We start from the raw sequence: 21,266 nt of genomic DNA on the forward strand, positions 1-21,266 counted from the left end.
GTATGTCACTTTAGGTTTTATAAAAGATTCCAAAACACCCATCAGGTCCTGGAGCTTTATTTAGTCTAAGAGTTTTAATGGTGGACATATCTTTTTGGATAGATATGGGAGCGTTCAATTCTTCTATATCCTGAGAAAGCTGGAGTAGGTGACAATCTTCCAAAAAATGCTCTAATTCTACTCTAAACTTGTAGTCACAGATTGTTTGGGGAAGATCATAATGTTTCTGATAAAATTTGACAAAAGTATTAGCTATCTCCTGTGAATGATTAGTAGTTTGGCCATCAGGTTTTTTGAATTTGTGGGACAGTAGAGAATTTCATTAAGTTTATTAGCCAGCATCTGGCATAAATGGAGTAATGGGCATCAAGTATTTTAAGAGATTTGTATACTTCTTCATTAAAGGGAAAGTAAAGTCCAAATTAAACTTTCATGATTCAGATAGAGCATGTCATTTTAAACAACTTTCTAATTTACTTTTATCATCAAATTTGCTTTGTTGCCTTAAAGGCCGCCTCTGAATTTGACAGTTTTTCACAGCTAGAGGGTGTAGTTCATGTGTTTCATATAGATAACATTGTGCTTATACATGTGAAGTTATTTAAGAGTCAGCACTAATTGCCTGAAATACAAGTCTGTCAAAAGATCTGAGATAAGGAGGCAGTCAGCAGAAGCTTAGATACAAGGTAATTACAGAGGTAAAAAGTATATTTCTATAACAGTGTTGGTTATGCAAAACTGGGGTATGGTAAATAAAGGGATTAGCTATCCTTTTAAACAATAACATTTTTGGTGTTTACTATCCTTTTAAGTAAGGTATCCATTTCAGTTTTCTTAATGTGAATCTTAGCAGCTAGAGGATCTGTGGGGTAGGTTTTATGCTTAGCAGATAAATGTTCCAATTCAGCCCATAACTGTTCTATTTTCTGGGTCTTAATAATATTTTGCTTGCTAGATTCTCCTATAAACACCCCTCGAGCAAAAGCCTTCAAAGCACCTTCATACATGGGATTAAAAGAGGTATTTTCATTCACCCTGATAAAGAGGGATACTTTATCTCTCAATGATTGTAGGAATAAGGGGTCTTTTTATAAAACTGGGTTAAGGGTCCAATATTTACTACTAATCAGGTTTACATTAAGGAAAGAGTAGCACACATGATAGCATTATCCATCAACGATGTAGGCAACATATTCTTATAGATCATCGTGAGCATAATTTGGTTTAAGAAGACATAATCAATTCTCGAATAGGAACCATGAACAGGAGAATAATATGTGTAGTCTCTTTCACCATGATGTATAGCTCTCCAACTACTAATTAGATTATGGTCTAATATAAGATTTTCTGTAGCCTCTTCTCTTATTTTGATACCCTCTATGTGATCTGTTTATATTCCCGTCAATTTCTAAATTGAAACCCCTCCCCCAGTATAATCTGCTATAGTTTCTAATGCACAAACATCTTACTTATCTTAGCCAAAAAGTTTGCACAATATTCGTCAGGAGCATAAACATTTCCTATAACTACTGGAAGTTTATGGATCTTGCCCTTGAGTATTATTCGCCCTTTTGAATCAATCATAGCCTCATCGTCTTTGAAACTCAGGGAAGAGTATATTAGAATAGAAACTGCACAATGTTTTTTGGAGCTTGTAACATGATGATGTGTGGAGAATGACCTATCCCAATATTTTGGCGTAGTCGCTTTCGTAAAATGGGTTTCTTGTAATAATACTAGAGGTGCCTTTAATCTGTTATATTCGGAAAGGGCTTTTTTTCCGTTTGGCATGGGAATGGAGGCCCCTGACATTATAGTCAAAACTGTAAGAGCCATGTATACATTTCAAGATAGACAAGATAAAATGAAAACACAATGTGATAAGCACGTAAACGCTCAACTCACCCACGGTAGACAGAGCAAACCCCATGTTCTGAGAATTGCCCAAAATGTTTTACAGTCTTCCTTATTTATATACTCTTAGAATATTTTCTCCCTTATTTTTTAGAACATGTAAAATCTTCATTTCAAACATTTAATATTATACTCTTGTACTCTTATCTAGTTAATATTGATGTATCTGACAGTTTAATGTCTTTACTCCCACTGTGCCTTAAAGGGCCATGATACCCAAATGTTGAAACACTTGAAAGTGATGCAGCATAGCTGTAAAAAGCTGACTAGAAAATATCACCTGAACATTTCTATGTAAAAAAGAAAGATATTTTACCTCAAAATGTCCAAAGTATTCAAACCCCATTGTAAAGGACTTTAAGCAGCAAATAAGTATGCCTGTCCCAGGACAGGCAAGGGAGTGAGCTTTATGCACACATATTATTTACCTATTCAGTTTAAAGAAGTTTACTATGAAATCTCATGAGAGTTAAGTGAAATCTCATGAGATCACAGTAAAAGAGTTCATGACAGCACTGTTGATGCTGATTGGCTGCAGTTCATTTCTTAATTTTTTTTAATTATTTTTTTACCTGCAGCTGGACAGCAGCTGAAGTATAACTTTTTACACAGAACTTACTCTGGTGAGCTGAGGAAATTGTAAGGTGAATATGTTCTTTTTTTACATAGAGATGCTCAGGTGATATTTTCCTGTCAGCTTTTTAGAGTTATACTGCATCAGTTTCAAGTGATTTAGCATATGAGTATTATGCCCCTTTAAATGAATTCACAAATTTGCAGGAAGTTGTTGAATGTATTAAGCTAGACTGTGTGAATGAAGAGGATTTTTTTAAAGAATTTTGCTGTAACAAACTGCATGCATCAAATTGTAAAATAAAGTATTTTTTTCCCCAGTAACTACTGTATAATTTGTCAATTTCCTATGTGAATTTGTCAATTCCTCAATCTCCCTTATTTTCTTAAAAAATAAAAAGTTGGCAAACCCTACCTATAGCATCTTTTAAATCAAGGAACTTTACTCGACCAGCATCAAGATGATAATGTGAGAACTATGGACTTGAGAGTAAGAATAATTAGACCACAGAACTGTTAAGGTTCATATAAAGTGGACATTACTGGAAATATGCTAATAATGTTATTATGTTGATTGTACATGCATATGTATGTTGTGTAAACTATGAAAATTCAATAAAAATCTTTTCAAAATAAATCAAGGAACTTTAACCAGCTGTTTGCCTGGAGTGCATTGCCCTTTTAATAAACTATATTTTGTGTATAATGGATTCTAATAGAGAAATACTTGGAACAAAAAAATATTGGTGTATACCCCCTAATTGTAATGGTTCACTATCTCCCCCAACATGTTTTTCTTTATTGATATTACAGTATGGTTAGAAAAGTAATATTTTGCATCCTCCAACCCCTGGAAAATGTTTATGCCCCACCCCCTTTCTTCAAGCAAGGCATTACGTATCCACCTTAGTTATTATTATCATTTATTCATAAAGCACTGCCAAATTCCATAGCGCTGGGTTAAATAATAGGGGTATACAATGACAAAGATTTGTGATAAAATACAAAACAAAACAAAACTAAACAAATCTAGTACAGGAGGAAGAGGGCCCTGCTCCGGAGAGTTCACAGTCTATAGGTTTAGGGTGCAGAGACATAAGGTTGGGTTAGCTTGTTACATGGGTTGTATTTGCAGCAGTGACTCAGTACATGTATTAGTTTGGTTCAGATGAGGGATGGAGAAGAGATGGTAAGCCTCTCTGAATAGGTGAGTTTTCAAGGAGCGTCTGAAGCTATACAAAGTTGGAGACAGTCTAATGGAGCGGGGTAGAGAGTTCCAGAGGACAGGAGCAGCACGTGCGAAGTCTTGGAGGCGGGAGTGGGATGTAGAGATAACAGGAGTGTAGAGACGTAGGTCAGAGGTTGATCAAAGAGGACGGGATGGGGAATATTTCACGATAAGAGAGGAAATATAGTTGGGAGTTAGACTGTTGAGTGCTTTGTAAGTTAGGGTTAATACTTTAAATTGTATCCTGGAGTGTATGGGGAGCCAGTGTAGAGACTGGCAGAGCGGAGCAGCTGCTGTAGATCGGCGACTTAGGTGGATGAGTCTAGCAGAAGCATTCATAATAGATTGGAGGGAGGAGAGGCGATGGTTTGGAAGGACATTTAGGAGTAGATTGCAATAATCTATGCGTCACAAAATGAGGGAATGAATAAGTATTTTTGTCGTTTTTTAAGTAAGGAAGGGACAAATTCTGGAAATGTTGCGTAGGTGTGAACGGCAGAATTTGGTAAGCGCTTATATATGTGGGTTGAATGTGAGTTCTGAGTCTAGTGTGACCCCAAGACAGCGGACCTGGAGTGAGGTATTGAGAATAGAGTCTCCCACCGTCAGAGAAATGTCAGGTGTTAGATGTCTCGAAGAGGGGGGATAAGAAGTAGCTAAGTTTTGGACAGATTGAGTTGGAGGTAGTGTGAAGACCTCCAAGAGGAAATTGCAGAGAGGCAGTTAGAAATCTGGTTGAGTAAAGATGGAGAGATATCAGGAGAGGAAAGATAGATTTGGGTTTCATCAGCATATAAGTGGTACTGGAATCCAAAGGAGGCTATAAGTTTTCCAAGGCAGGATGTATAGAGAGATAAAAGCAAGGGGCCCAAGACAGAGCCTTGCGGTACTCCAACTGAGAGAGGCATAGGATCACAAGATATGTTGTTAAAGGAAACTGAAAATGAGTGGTTTGACAGATATGATGCAAACCAGGAGAGGGCTGTGTCTCCGATGCCAAATGAATGTAGTATTTTTAGGAGGAGAGGATGGTCAACTGTGTCAAAAGCTGCAGACAGGAAAGAAGAATTATTAAGGAGTAATGGCCGTTTGATTTAGCTGATAACAGGTCATTTGTTACTTTAGCAAGAGCGATTTCTGTTGAGTGTTTAGGGCGGAAACCAGATTGTAGTGGATCAAATAAGCAGTTAGTTGTGAGAAATTGAGTTAGCCGATTGTAGACCAGTCATTCCAATAATTTTGAAGCAAAGGGAAGTAAGGAGACCGGTCGATAGTTAGAAGGCGAAGAGGGGTCAAGCAAGGGCTTTTTTAGGATTGGTATGATTGACGCATGCTTGAATGTGTCAGGAAATGTGCCAGCGGTGAGAGATTGGTTAAAGAGATGAGTTAGGGTAGGGGTTAGTGAAGCAGAGAGAGAGGGAATAAGTCATGAAGGAATAGGGTCAAGTGGGCAGGTTGTGAGATGAGCCAAGGATAGGAGTGCAGAGGCTTATTCCTCTGTTACAGAAGGGAAGTAGCATAGATTTTTGTTAATAGAAGGGGTGGGTAGGATTGCTGGGTTCGAGGAGTGTGAGGTGCAGATCTCTTTTCTAATGGTATCAATTTTATTTTTGAAGTGATCAGCAATAATCTGAGCAGTGAGGTTGGTAGTGGGCGGGGGGGCAGGCGGACGTAGAAGGGAGTTATAGGTTGAGAACAGCTTTCTGGGGTTGGATGCATGAGATGACACAAGGGAGGAGAAATAGACTTGTTTGGCCAAGCTGAGCACAGAGTTGTAGGACTTAAGGGTGAATTTTTAATGCTGGAAATCACAGGTGCGTGATTTCCTCCACTGCCGTTCAGCAGCCCGTGAGCATCGCTGAATATATCTGGTCTGTTTAGAGTGCCACGATTGCCGTTGAGTGATTGATGTACGTCGAAGAGTGGAGGGTGCAGTTTTGTCAAGTGTTGATTTTAGTGCCGAATTATACTGTAGAGTCACGAGATTTGGACAAGAGAGGGATGAAATGTCAGAGAGCAGAGGACTTAGTTGAGTGGAAAAGTCTGTGAGATCCAAGTAATTTAAATTCCTGTAGAAAAAAAGGAGTGAAGCTGTATTTACTTTGAGTAAGAGGATCTAATACCTGTATATGGATACAGTTTCTCTTTTCTACCATTTAAATTCCTGTAAGGTAGCAGTTTTTTGGGGGCTTGCAAAGATGTAGCAGGTAGAGTAAGAGAGAAAGTTAGTAGATGGTGGTCAAAGAGAGGAAAGGGGAGGTTAAAGGAGTTGGAAACAGCACAGAGATTCGTGAAGACCAGGTCTATGGAGTTGCCTTTGCAGTGTGTTGGAGATGTTATCCATTGGGACAGGCCTAAAGAGGTGGTAAGGAATAGAAGTTTAGAGGCAGCAGGCATGTTAGGATTAACAAGGGGTATGTTGAAGTCCCCTAAGATGAGAGAAGGGACATTACAAGAGAGAAAATGTGGAAGCCAGGCTTCAAAGTGGTCCAGAAATTGTGATGCTGGGCCAGGGGGCCAATAGATAACTGCAACACGAAGAGCTATAGGGGAGAAGAGGCGGATAGCGTAAACTTCAAAAGATGAGAAGGAAACAGAGGGGGGTGAAGGAATGCCGTGAAAGGTACTGTGTGGAGACAAGAGAATTCCTACTTCTTCTCCTTGTTTGTTAATCAATAACTTTTCCTGGAATTGGTCTTGGGGTACACTGGACGGCCGGCCAATACTGGCCAAAAATGGCCTCCTATCAATCTCAACCTGGTATGATTATCTTGCTTCTCAGATAGGTGATTTGAACTTAATCAATATTGCTCAAAAGTGGGTGGGCTCAATCCCTTAAATTGCTGCTCATCCTGACTATATAAAAAGATCTTTACCTTTGATCCCATTTAAAACTATTATATCGAACATATTACACCCCTGAGAAAGGCTTTAAACTCACATGGTCTGGTCATGTCCCAAAATTTCCCAACTCTGGACAATAAATACCCTCAAGATTAACCCTACTACTTTATCATTAGGTAAAGTAATTTTTCTCTTAGATGAGAATTTAACACTAGAAGATAATAAAATTATAAATGAAATAATACTGACTTCCAGAAACTTAATCTTTAAGAATTGGAGAGATAGATCTGTCTCTAGTATTACAGAAATTAAAAACTATCTTAAAAAGCAATGCATTATTGACCAGATGGATACAGATATGAACTCTGAACAGGATATAATTCTATTCTTTAAAAAATGGTCGACATTTATTAAGATATTCCCCCCCAGAGAAATAGATTATTTGATTTATCCTTTTAGGAATTCAGAAATAGTATTATTAGGTATCTGGTAAAAAATGTCCCCCTTTTTTTTGTTTTCGGGGGGAGGGGGGAATCCTGGTCTTTGTTTAGAATGCATATGTTTAGTAACCTACTTGTATTAGAGAGGATAACACAAGGGGACAATACCATTCTTTGTAAAAAGGGGAAATTAGGTTGTAATCTTTGTTTGTTTAAAGGGACATGAAACCCAAATTTTTTTCTTTCATGATTCAGATAGAGAAAATAATTTTAAACAACTTTCCAATTTACTTCTATTATTTAATTTGCTTCCTTCTCTTGTTATTCTTTGCTGAAAAATTTATCTATAAAAGCTCAGGAGCAGCAAAGAACCTAGGGTCTAGCTGCTGATTGGTGACTGCATAAATATACTGATTGTCATTGGCTCACCCCATTTGTGCATTGCTGCTCCTTCAACAAATGATACCAAGAGAATGAAAGAAATGAGATAATACAAGTAAATTAGAAAGTTGTTTAAAATTGTATTCTCTACCTGAATCATGAAAGAAAATTTTTGGTTTTAGTATCCCTTTAACTTTGGTTTAGATATACGTGTCACGCACTCTAGTGTTCAGCACTGTATAAGTCAGTACTTTTCAAATGGTATTCTTGGGGTCTGATTAGACACTGTTTTATTCTGTTTAAATTTACCTCAAGTTTAACTGCTATGTACATTGGATAAGACGATAAATTTTGTATAGAATAGTAGACCCCATTTACCTTATTTTGTTCTTGTCTAACCAGACACTTTCTGTATTCTTTTGAAACCTCAATACAAATTATGAATAAAAATCCAATTGTTTACTTCTATGATTGAGATAAAACATACATTTTTAACTGCTATTATCTAATTTGCTTTGTTCTCTTGGTATCCTCTGTTTAAAAGCATACCTAGATAGGCACATGCGCTGGGAGTCAGCTGCTGATTGGTGGCTGCACATATAGGCCTCTTGGCTTAACCAAGAGTTCAGCTAGCTCCCAGTAGTGCATTACTGCTCCTTTATTAAAGGATAACAAAATAATGAAGCACAATTGATAATAGAAGTAAATTGGAATATATTTTTTAACTATATATACTTTATCTCACTTTGTTGAAAAGCACATCTAAATAGGCTCAATAGCTGCTGATTGGTGGCTGCATATAGATGCATCTTGTGATTGGCTCACCCATGTGCATTGCTACTTCGTCAACAAAGGATATAGGAAGAATGAAGCAAATTAAATAATATAAATATTGGAATGTTGTTTAAAATTGTATTCTCTATCTGAATAATGAAAGAACATTTTTGGGTTTTATGTCCCTTTAATCTCTTAATGACGGCTTTATCACTACTAAATCATCTATTCGCCATTCACAGGCCCTCTTATCTGGCCTTGTTTATAGACCAGGTCTTTTGCTGAAGTGGGGCATGCAGTACTGTCAGTAAAAAGCTGTGCTAGTAAACTCCTTAATGACCGCACAACTTACAGGGCATTGCTTCTCCTGAGCCTACCTAGGTGTGCTTTTTAACAAAGGATAATAAAAGAATGAAACAAGTTAGATAACAGAAGAAAGTTGGAATGTTGTTTATGATTGCATTCACTATCTTAATCATGAAAGAAAACTTTTGGGTTTTATGTCCCTTTAATGTGCAAGACAGGAAGACATCATCTATTCACCGTTTTCCACACCACAGTAACAGACAAAATGTATGACTCATGTTGCCTAAGTATCTTAACAATACATTTAAAGGAAGGAAAACATTGCTAATGTCAGAATTTATGTTTACACTTTAAAAAACCCACTAAATCCATGGCTTTAATAACTAATGGAAATGCTTAAGTTATGAATACGTTTTCCTGTCAGGCTAATCAGCCGCCAGTGCGGCCCCCAAACTTATTAGCAGTAGTAGTAATAAAGTTATGTGTTTTTGAATTTCTTTTTTTTTCAGTTTCATACTTATTCAGCTTAATTTTTATTTAATGTAATTTCCTAAATTAAATCATCCAAACCATGCATCCTTGAAATGCCTCATTAACTTAACACATCTTATTCCCCTGCCACCTTTATGGGCATTTCCTAAACTGCCCCATGTAGTTATGTTATTTGTAGATCCTACCCGCCCTATTCCTTCAATGCAAACTGAAACTTTAACAAATCTCATTGAACACTGTGGGGCATATTTATCAAGCTCCGTACGGACTCTGAGGCGGCGGACAGACATCACGGACAGACATCGCCAGAAATCAACTTGATCGAATACGATCGGGTTGATTGACACCCCCTGCTAGCGGCCGATTGGCCGTGAATCTGCAGGGGGCAGCATTGCACCAGCAGTTCACAAGAACTGCTGGTGCAATGATAAATGCTGACAGCGTATGCTGTCGGCATTTATCGATGTGCAGCGGACATGATCTGCAATATCGGATCATGTCCGCTCGCACATTAATAAATAGGCCCCTGTATGTGTTTATGTATCGTTTTCCTTTGTAGAGCTATAATCCAGTCACAGATGTTTTTGTGTTAACGTCCTTTAAAACGAATGCATAAATTGATGTCTATACAACTTTGCCTGGTTCTCCATCTACAGCCCACTGTTGTCTGAGCTTGAGAAACCATTCTATGTTCCTCTTTTGCTCATTTATCAGGGTAAGGAGATATTGTGTTTATTTTTATTCTAAAATTGCTACTTCCTATATTCTTAATAAGACTGATGACAAACATCTTCTACAGTGGCTTGAAGTAGTTATGCACTGAATCAGATCAGTTATGGATACAAGAGACTAATCATATTTTTGTTTTCTCTACATTAAACTACATCATATGAAGGGGCATATTTATCAAGTTCCGTATAGAGCTTGAAGCCCCGTGTTTCTGACGAGTCTTCAGGCTCGCCAGAAACACAAGTTATGAAGCAGCGGTCTAAAGACCGCTGCTCCATAACCTGTCCGCCTGCTCTGAGGCCGCGGACAGACATCGCCAAAAATCAACCCAATCCAATACGATCGGGTTGATTGATACCCCCTGCTGGCGGCCGATTGGCTGCAAATCTGCAGGGGGCAGCATTGCACCAGGAGTTCACAAGAACTGCTGGTGCAATGATAAATGCGTATGCTGTCGGCATTTATCGATGTGCGGCGGACATGATACGCTACATTGTATCATGTCCGTCCGCACAATAATAAATTGACCTCTAAGACTAAACTACCAATAGCCCTTAAAAAGGCATTGCCCTAAAGCGATCAGCTCTTTTAGCTAAAAATACAAATTAACCCCTAACAGTAAACCCCCAAACCCACCAAACCCCCCAAAATATAAAAACTAGCACTAAAAAAACCTAAGCTACCCATTGCCCCTAAATAGGCATTTGTATGGGCATTTCCCTTAAAAGGACAATTAGCTCTTTTGCGCCCATTAAAATAAAAAAAAATCCCTAACCTAAAAAAGAAAAACACCCCTAAAGATAAAAAAAGCCTAAGTCTAACAGGTACTCACAGTTTCTGAAATCCGGCGGAGAAGGTCTTCTTCCAGGCGATGAAGGTCTTCTTCCAGGCGGCAACATCTTCATCCAGCATGAGAACCTCTTCTATCTTCATCCAGGGTGAAGGTGGCGCGGAGCAAAAACACTGACCGTGGAGAAATCCAGCGTGGAGGATCCTCTTGTGGGGGATGGCGGATTAGGGGTTAATATTTTAATCAGGTTTAATGCATTGGGTAGATTGCATTGCGGGGTGGCGAATTAGGGGTTAATAGTTAAATTAGGTAGATTGAATTGTGGGGGCATGGCGGATTTGGAGTTAATATTTTAAATAGTTACTTTGCGATATGGGGGGTTTGCAGATTAGGGGTTAATACATTTATTATTGCGGTGGGGGGATGGCGGTTGAGAGGTAGATATTGCGCATGCGTTAGGTGTCTGATTTTATCTTAACAGCGAGCGGCGGGGGGGAAAAAGCGCGACACTTGTATTCGGTACGTATATGTAATTGAGTGTAGTGTAAGGTTGGGTTACCATAGTAACCTATTAATTTTCAAGAGATCTGGCATCGGGTGGAAGCATTAATACAATGCTAACTTACACCTACACAAAAAGGGCGACTGCACGCAAAGCGCTATCCTTTTCAATGGAAACCTGGTACTAAAATGGCTCAATGGAAATGAGCCCTAAGTATGAAAAACATATTTATTTTAAATATAACTCTTCTTAGCTTAAGAACTGTTAAAAGGGGCATAAAAGTCCCAACAAACAAAAGGTGTGCTCATTAAAGAGCGGTTGTGGAAGACCTTAAAAAAAAACCATTTAAACATCTCAGGGGCCTTCCACTTCCAACCAAAAATAAACGCCCATGAATGCAACCAAATCAGTTTTGGATTGGCAGTAATTGTGCCTGGAGCCAATCCAGAAGTTTTCACTTGAGCACACTTTTTGGGGCAGTGAAACGTCCGGATGGAGTCATATCATCACTATTTTTAAAGGACCAGACAACACATAATCAACAAATGCAAGATAACAAGACAATGCAATAGCACTTAGTCTGAACTTCAAATGAGTAGTAGATTTTTTTATAACAAATTTCAAAGATATGTATATTTCCACTCCGCTTGTACCATGTGATAGCAATCAGCCAATCACAAATGCATATACGTATAGTCTGAGAATTCTTGCACATGCTCAGTAGGATCTGGTGACTCAAAAAGTGTAAATATTAAAGACTGTGCACATTTTTTTTAATGGAAGTAAATTGGAAAGTTGTTTAAAATTACATGCTGTATCTGAATCATGAAAATTTAATTTAACCTGAGTGTCCCTTTAACCACTACAAAGAGAACAATTAAACTGGTCAATTTGCTTTTAATCACTAACCATTTTCTTATAAAGATTTATACATCCCTTTAACTGTCAAAAATAATATAGTTATCACCGTTACTATCTGAAATGAAACTATATGGACATCATTCCAACTTTAAAATTAAGTTGTCAAAGACAAAAACTGTCACCTCTAGATTGACTGACCATCATTCTAAAAATCTACTCAGAAACAAAAACACTTGGACTAAAGAGCTATGGTTAGAAATATCAAAGACTGGCAAACGATTTTTAAAACTATGGGTGGCTAAATCTCCTTCCTCAGTGGGGACTACAGAAATGAACATTATATTTCTCATAAGATAGCCCCTCATCCCACACCGACTAGTCAAAATATTTCCAAAATCTGACTCTAACTGTATAGGTTGCACAGGTGTAGGAACATTGACGTACATTTGGTGGATTTATCCTATTATTGGTCCTTTTTCGGAAGAGGTGACCATGGAAACAGAAAAGATACGTGAATTTAAACTCACTTACTCAATTATTTTCCGATTCAATAAGCTTTGAGGTTTAACCTGTAAACTGTATGTAGGGTAGTTACAGATCATGATAAACAGGTTACTTATCCTGATTCACTAGAAACAACTTACTTCACCTGCAATTATAGAATGGTGACAACAGGTACATCCCACACTTTCACATGAGAAATATAAATCTCTTATAAATAATCATATGCACAGTTATCACTCTAGAGTTCCTTTGGAATGAATACATCACCACTGTTAAGCTGAAAAGTTGTAACTAGTAAACTTTCATGATTCAGATAGAGCATGTCATTTTAAGCAACTTTATAGTTTACTTCTATTATCTAATTTGCTTTGTTCTCCTGGTATCTTTTATTGAAAAGAATACCTAGGTAGGCTCAGGATAAGCAATGTGCTACTGGGAGCTAGCTGCTGATTGATGGATAGAATATAGAGGTAAACTGTGTAAAGCACTTCCCTTAATAGAGATCGCTACCAGCCCAGGTCCTCCTCAACCTAATCAATGCAGATAATAGAGCTGGAAATAGAGCTGATTATCTTTCCTTCTCCGACTAAATTAATCTTCTTTAACCTCCAAAAGAGTGCAGTAACCTCACACACAGGAGATACGCCAAATAGATGATACTCACAAGATTTCAAGTGAAGGTCAGATTTTAATTATTAGAATCATCAGCAAAACATCGATGGAATACAGCTTCATAAAAGTTTATTTAACACAAAATTTTTAAAAAGCTCTACGCGTTTCGCCAAATGAAATTGCCTTTTTCAAGAGCAAATCAGTAGTATGCAAAAATAGCTGTGATTGGTGGCTGCATATATATGCCTCTTTTCATTGGCTCATCCAATGTGTTCAGCTAGCTCCCAGTAGAGCATTGCTGCTCTTTCTACAAAGGATACCAAAATTTGGAAAGCTGTTTAAAATTGTATTCTCTATCTGAAAAAAAATAAAAATGGGTTTCATGGAATTATAATGTTTGAATGGATGGATCATTTCTTGTTCAGAAATTGATTCATTTGGTAGCTTGTTATAGTTTATGCTTTTGAAACATTAGTTTTATAGTATGTTAACTAATATATCTTCAAACCATATATTTGTTTGTTTTCCAAAATGTCGGTAAAAAAAATACAATGAATATGTAGGATTTACTGTCATTTTTAACCTCATAGGTTTTTGGTCACTATTTAAATAATTATATTATACATGTTCTCAGCCCTCAACTCTGGAAAATGTATCTTATAATAAACTAAGCTGTTCTGATGAGAAATTCAAATATAGTATATATTACCTTATTTTTTTAATGTCTTTCCATAGTTCCATAGTCCTTCAGTTCTTGACATGCACATTTCAACTTGCATTCCTGTGTTTTCAAATAAAGATACCAAGAGAACAAAGAAAAAATGATAATAGGAGTAAATTAGAAAGTTGCTTAAAACTGTCAGAATCATAAAACAAAAATTCCATGTCCCTTTAAATGCTAGGTCATATACAGAATGTTTCCTTTTGGTGCTCAAATACCAAACAAATTAAAGGGACAGTCTACACTAAAATTGTTATTTTTTTAATAAGATAGATAACGTCTTTATTACCCATTCCCAGCTTTGCACCACCAACATTGTTATATTAATATACTTTATAACATTGAAACCTCTAAATGTCTGCTTGTTTCTAAGCCACTATATACAGTCTCTTATCACATGCTTTTTTATTAGCTTTTCACAACAAGAGACTGCTGATTCATGTGGGCCATAGATAACGCTCACTCCCATGGAGTTATTTAAGATTTAGCACAACATAGTACTAAATGCAAGTCAATAGATAATAAATAAAAAGTCATGTGATCAGGGGGCTGTCAGAAGATGCTTAGATACAAGGTAATCACAGAGGTAAAAAGTATATTAATATAACTGTGTTGGTTATGCAAAACTGGGGAATGGGTAATAAAGGGATTATCTATCTTTCAAAACAATACAAATTCTATAGTAGACTGTCCTTTTAACCTTAAAACTGAATAACCTTTGCAAATTTATTTATGCTCTATAATATAGTTTTCCATGTCTCTCCGTTATGAAGTGACTTTTTTTTCAAGTTGGAAGGAAGCTATATCCTATGCAATATTTATACATTGAAACACTATATTATCACATGTTGCTATATGTACTTATGATTCAATTGTGACGCACAACAATTTGTTTTAAAGGTACAGTACCTACTTCAGAAACTGCTGGCCACAGCACGGATGGAAACTGGGGAGGTAGAATTGGGAGATGTATTATCCCAAATGGGCCAAGGAATCTCAGTATGGCAATTCTTGGAACTGGTGAATTCACCTGCTATCATGAGGGGAATAAATGGGGAGACGATGAGTATGGCTATCCAAGACCTGTATGAAGAAATCATTCAGGATGTACTAAAACAGGTAAGCAGTATGGTTATATTTTGCAGAAATAATCAAGGTAACCTATCTTGCATATATGAGTCTTTCAGTAAAATACCAGTGCCTGTTACAACTTTATGTAGCAAATGCGTATATATATATGTGTATATGTATACACTCACTGGCCACTTTATTAGTTACACCTTGCTAGTACCGGGTTGGACCCCCTTTTGCATTCAGAACTACCTTAATTCTTTGTGGCATAGATTTAACAAGGTGTTGGAAACATTCCTCAGAGATTTTGGTCCATATTGACATAATAGCATCACGCAGTTGCTGCAGATTTGTCGGCTGCACATCCATGATGCAAATCTCCCGTTCCACCACATCCCATAGGTGCTCTATTGGATTAAGATCTGGTGACTGTGGAGGCTATTGGAGTACAGTGAACTCATTGTCATGTTCAAGAAACTAGTTTAAGATTATTTGAGCTTTGTGACATGGTGCATTATCCTGCTACAGAAGATGGGTACACTGTAGTCATATAGGGATGGACATGGTCAACAACAATACTCAGGAAGACTGTGGCATTTAAACAATGCTCAATTGATACTAAGGGGCCCAAAGTGTGCTGAGAAAATATCTCCCACACACCGTTACACCACCACTAGCAGCCTGAAACCGTTGCTACAAGGCAGGATGGATCCATGCATTCATGTTGTTTAAGCCAAATTCTGACCCTATCATCTGAACGTCGGAGCTGGAGTCGAGACTCATCAGACCAGGCAACGTTTTTTCAAGCTTCTATTGTCCATGTTTGGTGACCCTGTGCGAATTGTAGCCTCAGTTTCCTGTTCTTAGCTGACAAGAGTGGCACCCAGTATGGTCTTCTGCTGCTGTAGCCCATCTGCATCAAGGTTCAACATGTTGTGTGTTCAGAGATAGTATTCTCCATTCCTTGGTTGTAACGAGTGGTTATTTGAGTTACTGTTGCCTTTCTATCATCTCAAACCAGTCTGCCCATTCTTATCTGACCTCTGACATCAACAAAGCATTTTGGTCCACACAACTGCCGCTCACTGAATATTTTCTCTTTTTCAGACCATTCTCTGTAAACCTTAGAGATGGTTGTGCATGAAAATCCCAGAAGATCAGCAGTTTTTGATATACTCAGACCAGCCCATCTGGCACCAACAACCATGCCATGTTTAAAGTCACTTAAATCCTCTTTCTTTCCAATTCTTCAGCAAGTTGTCTTCACCACGTCTAGATGCATTGAGTTGCTGATATGTGATTGGCTGATTAGCAATTTGTGTTACCAAGCTATTGAACAGGTGTACCTAATAAAGTGGTCGGTGTGTATGTATATATATATATATATATATATATATATATATACACAGCAATAAATAACCTTGCACCAGGTTAGTTAAATCCAATCTCACCACTTTATTGTGTCATCACCGTGGTAAATACTCCAACGTTTCAGTCCTCCACCTGGGACCTTTGTCAAGGTTTACAATCACAAAAGTATAATTCAACAATCAAAAACACCCACCTTATATACCAGTATGCTATAAAACAAGCCCGCCACAAATTTTACATTGAAATCGGAAATAACAGGCATCCACTTCTGGTTTCATCCGACACTGACATCGCTCAAAAAAACATATTTTAAATTGTTACAGAATACTGACAGCCTCCCCCAAGCACCCAGCAAAGGAGAAGCTGCTATTACAAAAAGGCAAAAGAAGTTATTAAACAAAAAAAACGGACTAAAGTAAATACACACTGTTGTCATATTAACGGGTATACATAACTATGGAAACCCAAATGACCCAACTTACAAACCATAGTAACCAAAGTAAACAATTATACAGAACTCAGTGTTATTGGAACAGGAGCAGATACCTCCATTCCATGGTATAAACAACAATATTACTCTGCAATTATTGCCTAAACAATTTCACCAAATACTTATAAATTCGTATAAGCTACACTAAACCTGAAAGCAACTGTTTCTCACTAATACTGAGTAAGGTGACCAAGAGTAAGATTATTACAGAATCATCTGAAAATCACAAAACAATTAAAAAAGCAGTAAGTAGCAGAAGTACTCATCTCTCTGATAGGAAACATGACAACCAAATATGTTTATTTAAACCCCATGGTGCCATTGCCAAGGTTTCATCACCTGATCTACTGGCATGCATCATAGATCAGCTACCATATGCTTTTCAGTGACAAAATGCATAGCAACCGGGTGTTCACTCTCACCCTTCTTCAAAGTCTGCCGAAAGGTCGATCTGTGATTTGCAATCCTCTCTTTCAGAGGGCGTTCTGTTTTTCCAACATAAGTAAGCCCACACGGACACTTAATAATGTACACGACCATCTGGGAGGTACATGTCAAGTGTTGCTTTAAAAACATCCTCTTTCCAGTCCTCGGATGACCAAAAGAATTCCCCACAATCAAACTGTTGCAGGTGATGCAGCCATCAGACCGATAGCACACAGGGGTGATGTTCCAATCTTTCACATCATAGCTCTTCACTGGATCAGTCCGTACAAGGAGGTCCTTTAAACTTTTTCCTCTTCTGAAGCCCACTAGAGGGAGGTTTCTGAAGGCACTTTTTAGGGAGTTGTCTGTAGATAGAATGTCCCAATATTTATAGACTAAATGTTTCAATTGTTGGGTAATCAAATTATATCTAGAAGTAAACACACAGGAGGGTGGATCATCGGGGCTTACAGCACTCTTGGTCACCTTACTCCTCTCCCTAGCTTTCTTCACACACTCAAAAGAATAGCCTCTATCCAAAAATGTATCATAATCTCTTGTTCCCTATTTTTTAACAACTTATCTTCAAAAACTATCCTTCTAATTCTTGAAAACTGGCTTACTGGTAAACTTTCCAATAATAATTTGGGATGAAAGCTTGAGGATAAAAGTAAAGAATTTCTATCTGTATCCTTCACATAAAGATCTGTAATTACTCTCCCTTCCTGCTTCACTATTATCACATCAAGATTGTCAGCCGTAAGGAATCACTCCAGGATTTAACCCAACTGCTAGAGTGATAAGATAAACACACACTAGCACACTGAGAGGAAACCAGGACGTGACCCACTCAGGAAAGAAAAAAGACAATTATATTGCAGAAAAAAGAACTCACAGGTGTTGTAGGGTCACGGAACAGTCTCTTAAGAGAAGTGGAGAGTATCAGGTACAGAGACTTTTGCTGGTTGAGGGTATACTGTGAGAGTGGTCAGACAATGCAAAGGTCAGTAACAAGGTTGAACAGGCAAAGGATGATCCGTTGGAGTGGTCAGGCAATGCAGAGGTCAGTAACAAGGTTGAACAGGCAAAGGATGATACATTGGAGTGGTCAGGCAATGCAGAGGTCAGTAACAAGGTTGAATAGGTAAAGGGTGATCCATTAGAGTGGTCAGGCAATACAGAGGTTAATGTCCCTTTAAGCAGGTTTTTAGGATAAGGCAGCAGATTGGTCAGGCAAGCAATGGCCAATGTCCCTTTAAGCAGGTTTTTAGGATAAGGCAGCAGATTGGTCAGGCAGGCAATGGTCAATGTCCCTTTAAGCAGGTTTATTAGGATAAGGCAGCAGATTGGTCAGGCAGGCAATGGTCAATGTCCCTTTAAGCAGGTTTTTAGCATAAGGCAGCAGATTGGCCAGGCAGGCAATGGTCAGAATCCAGAAGACAGGTTTAATGGGAACAGGCAGTAGTCAGGCAAGGCAAGGGTCGAATCCAGGCAGCAGAAAATGTAAATATATATTCAGAGAGGACAAACTTACAGAGCCACAAGCAGGAAAATAACTGACAAACGGGCCCCGAGGAAAACTCCCGCCGGCATTTAAAGCCAGTGACGAGAGGAGGCCGTGATGAAAAAGGGGCGTGTCCAGGAAGGCTGCGTCACATTACTAGGCAACGTGACGTGGCAGAAACACAGAGGAGATCCGGGAGCCGCGGTGACATGGCAATGAACGGATTGTGACAAAGATAATATGCGAATAACTCGCATTCATAATCAATCTAATCTTAGATGGATTGAATTTAATTTATTGATGAATTCAGTCAGCATTTCCATTGACCCATTCCAAAGAAAGAAGAGGTCATCAATATAATGACAATAGTTGGGTCATTTGGGTTTCCATAGTTGTTATGTATACCCGTTAATATGACAACGGTGTGTATTTAGTCAGTTTTTTTATTTAATAACTTCTTTTGACTTTTTGTAATAGCAGCTTCTCCTTTGGTGGGATGCTTGGATAAGCCTGTCAGTATTCTGTAACATTTCAAAGTATATTTTTTTGAGCAATGTCAGTGTCAGCGAAACCGGAAGTGGATGCCTGTCATTTCTGGTTGGGATGTGAAGTTCATATTATGGCAATACAAACAAAAAGTAGCCCCTTGGTAGTGATAAACAGTAGGTGTCCATGGATATTTGACAGTGTAGTGCACTTACTGGGTGACAAATGTTATATTTTAGGAACAAAGCTTAGTGTGTACCAGCTATTCACTGATCGTACCTTGTATTAATGTGACCAGCATCCTAGGTCCATCTCCCAGCACACGTCTTCTTTTGTTGTTAGAAAACAGCTCATTTTACTATCGCTGTTCCACTACTCACCAAGTCTGTATGTAGCTGCTCGCAGCTGTTCTACATATTAACGCCGGTGAGTCTCCACCTCCTTCCTCTAAGCAAACTCCGTTTACGGAGCCCTGCAAACCGCCCATAGACCTTCCCACGGTCCAAATACAAGCACAAATTCCAAAAAAGAAAAAGAGCGTGGCAGGGCAGCAGATAAGATTAGTAAAACATAGAGTTTAATTGACTAGTAGAAAAGGAATCATCATAAAATCAGTAGTACAATCCAAAATTGCCTGAGCAGCAGCAGTCTAATGCGTTTCAGCTACTGCCTTAATCATAGACTGTGCTGCTCTGGTTACACAGCCTTCTTAAATTTAGTAAATTAGTACTGACGTTAGCACAAGCATCATACAAATTTAACCCTATACATACTTTGCAATAAAAAAGCACATATCTATACAATATGTAGGTACAGTACAAACATCTCTCCTATCGCTATCGATTAACAGTGGTAGCACTAATTAAAGGGGGGGGGTCTGAAAAAACAGAATACCAAAATGTTAACAATAAATGGTAAAGTGTTTAACTCTATAATATTCAATAGCGATTAACAATGAAATAATGGGACCTAAAGGAATCACAGCATATATGTGCTAAACTAAACTCCTTATAAAATTATCTCCTGTTTCAATGTTTAATAGAAAATATAACTTACAGTTAATTTTATGAATAGAAGGGAGAAAATTGGAAAAATTTCCAGAAAACATAGGTGTAAATGTATCAACATATCTGAAGTCTAGAACACCTGCTCTCCCAAGTACAGTCAAAAGATAACAATATTATATACTGTTAGAAGAACATAATTCATATCCTATATTCTATTACTCATAACTGTCAGACAAAATAAATGCTAAGGTGTTATCCTTATAAGAGAATACTCTCGTGTATCCAAATGTAGTGAGAAATAATAAGGAGAATATTAGTATATTATAAAGATATTGCTGTTTAGGTACTGTTTGCTGTAAGTGAACATTAGTCAATTCAATCTAGCCTATAGACTCATTAAAAGTCTCTATATTAGTGCCAACAATTGATTAAATTAGTTTGGATGTTCATTCCCTCAGGGGCTCTGGTTCTAAGTTTGAAGATCCAGAAAGCCTCCCTTGTACGTAATATCCTATCACAGTCCCCACCTCTTCTAGGTGCCTTGACTATTTCTATAATTTGCCATTTCAATGTATCAGTGTTGCCATTGTGGTATGTCTTATAGTGCCAGGCTACTTGTGAGTCCGGGCAGTCTGATTTGCCACCATTGAGGTGCTCTTTGATTCTTTCTCTTGCCTCTCTTGTAGTAAGTCCAACGTATTATTTTCTACACTGAAAGCATGTGACTAGGTAAACTACATATGTGTTTCTGCAGTTGGTGCAGGCATCGATAGTGAACACTTTTTGTGTTGTCATCTATTGAAAACTCTTCCCTAGTAGGGTATATGTACATGCCTTGCACGTATTCGCACCACATCTGTAGTGTCCCTTACATTCTAGCCAACTATTTATTCTTTCGGGTTATTTTAATTTCACTGGGAGCTAGTATATTATCTAGCGTTTTGTTCTTCCTTGACACACATTTGCAACCATCTTTGACTACATCAAATAGATCAGCATCTCCTTTGAGAATTGGCAGACATTCTTTAACAATCCTAGTGATATCTTCAAATTGGTTGCTATAATTAGTAACAAAAATTGGATTCTCAGTAAGATTTTCTTGATTTCTGTTCTTGTTAGAATGTAACATTGCCTTCCTGTCCATCCTTTCTACTAAATGGAATGCTTTCATTATCTTCTGTTCTGGGAAACCCCTGCTTTTGAACCGATCTTTAAGCCCTTCGACTAAATGTATATAATC

At 37.9% G+C, this 21,266-nt stretch overlaps 1 protein-coding gene across 1 annotated transcript in view; it reads left to right on the plus strand.

Moving 5' to 3' along the window:
• DEF6 (DEF6 guanine nucleotide exchange factor) overlaps window positions 1-21,266 on the plus strand; it is a 255,433-nt gene that overhangs the window by 177,921 nt on the left and 56,246 nt on the right. The window contains exon 4 of the mRNA XM_053706790.1: window positions 14,572-14,790. Within this exon, the coding sequence (XP_053562765.1) occupies window positions 14,572-14,790 (219 nt within the window). The remainder of the gene's footprint in view (window positions 1-14,571; window positions 14,791-21,266) is intronic.

Source organism: Bombina bombina, chromosome 3 (genome assembly GCF_027579735.1).
Source record: "Bombina bombina isolate aBomBom1 chromosome 3, aBomBom1.pri, whole genome shotgun sequence".
In the NCBI taxonomy this organism is placed as follows: domain Eukaryota; kingdom Metazoa; phylum Chordata; class Amphibia; order Anura; family Bombinatoridae; genus Bombina; species Bombina bombina.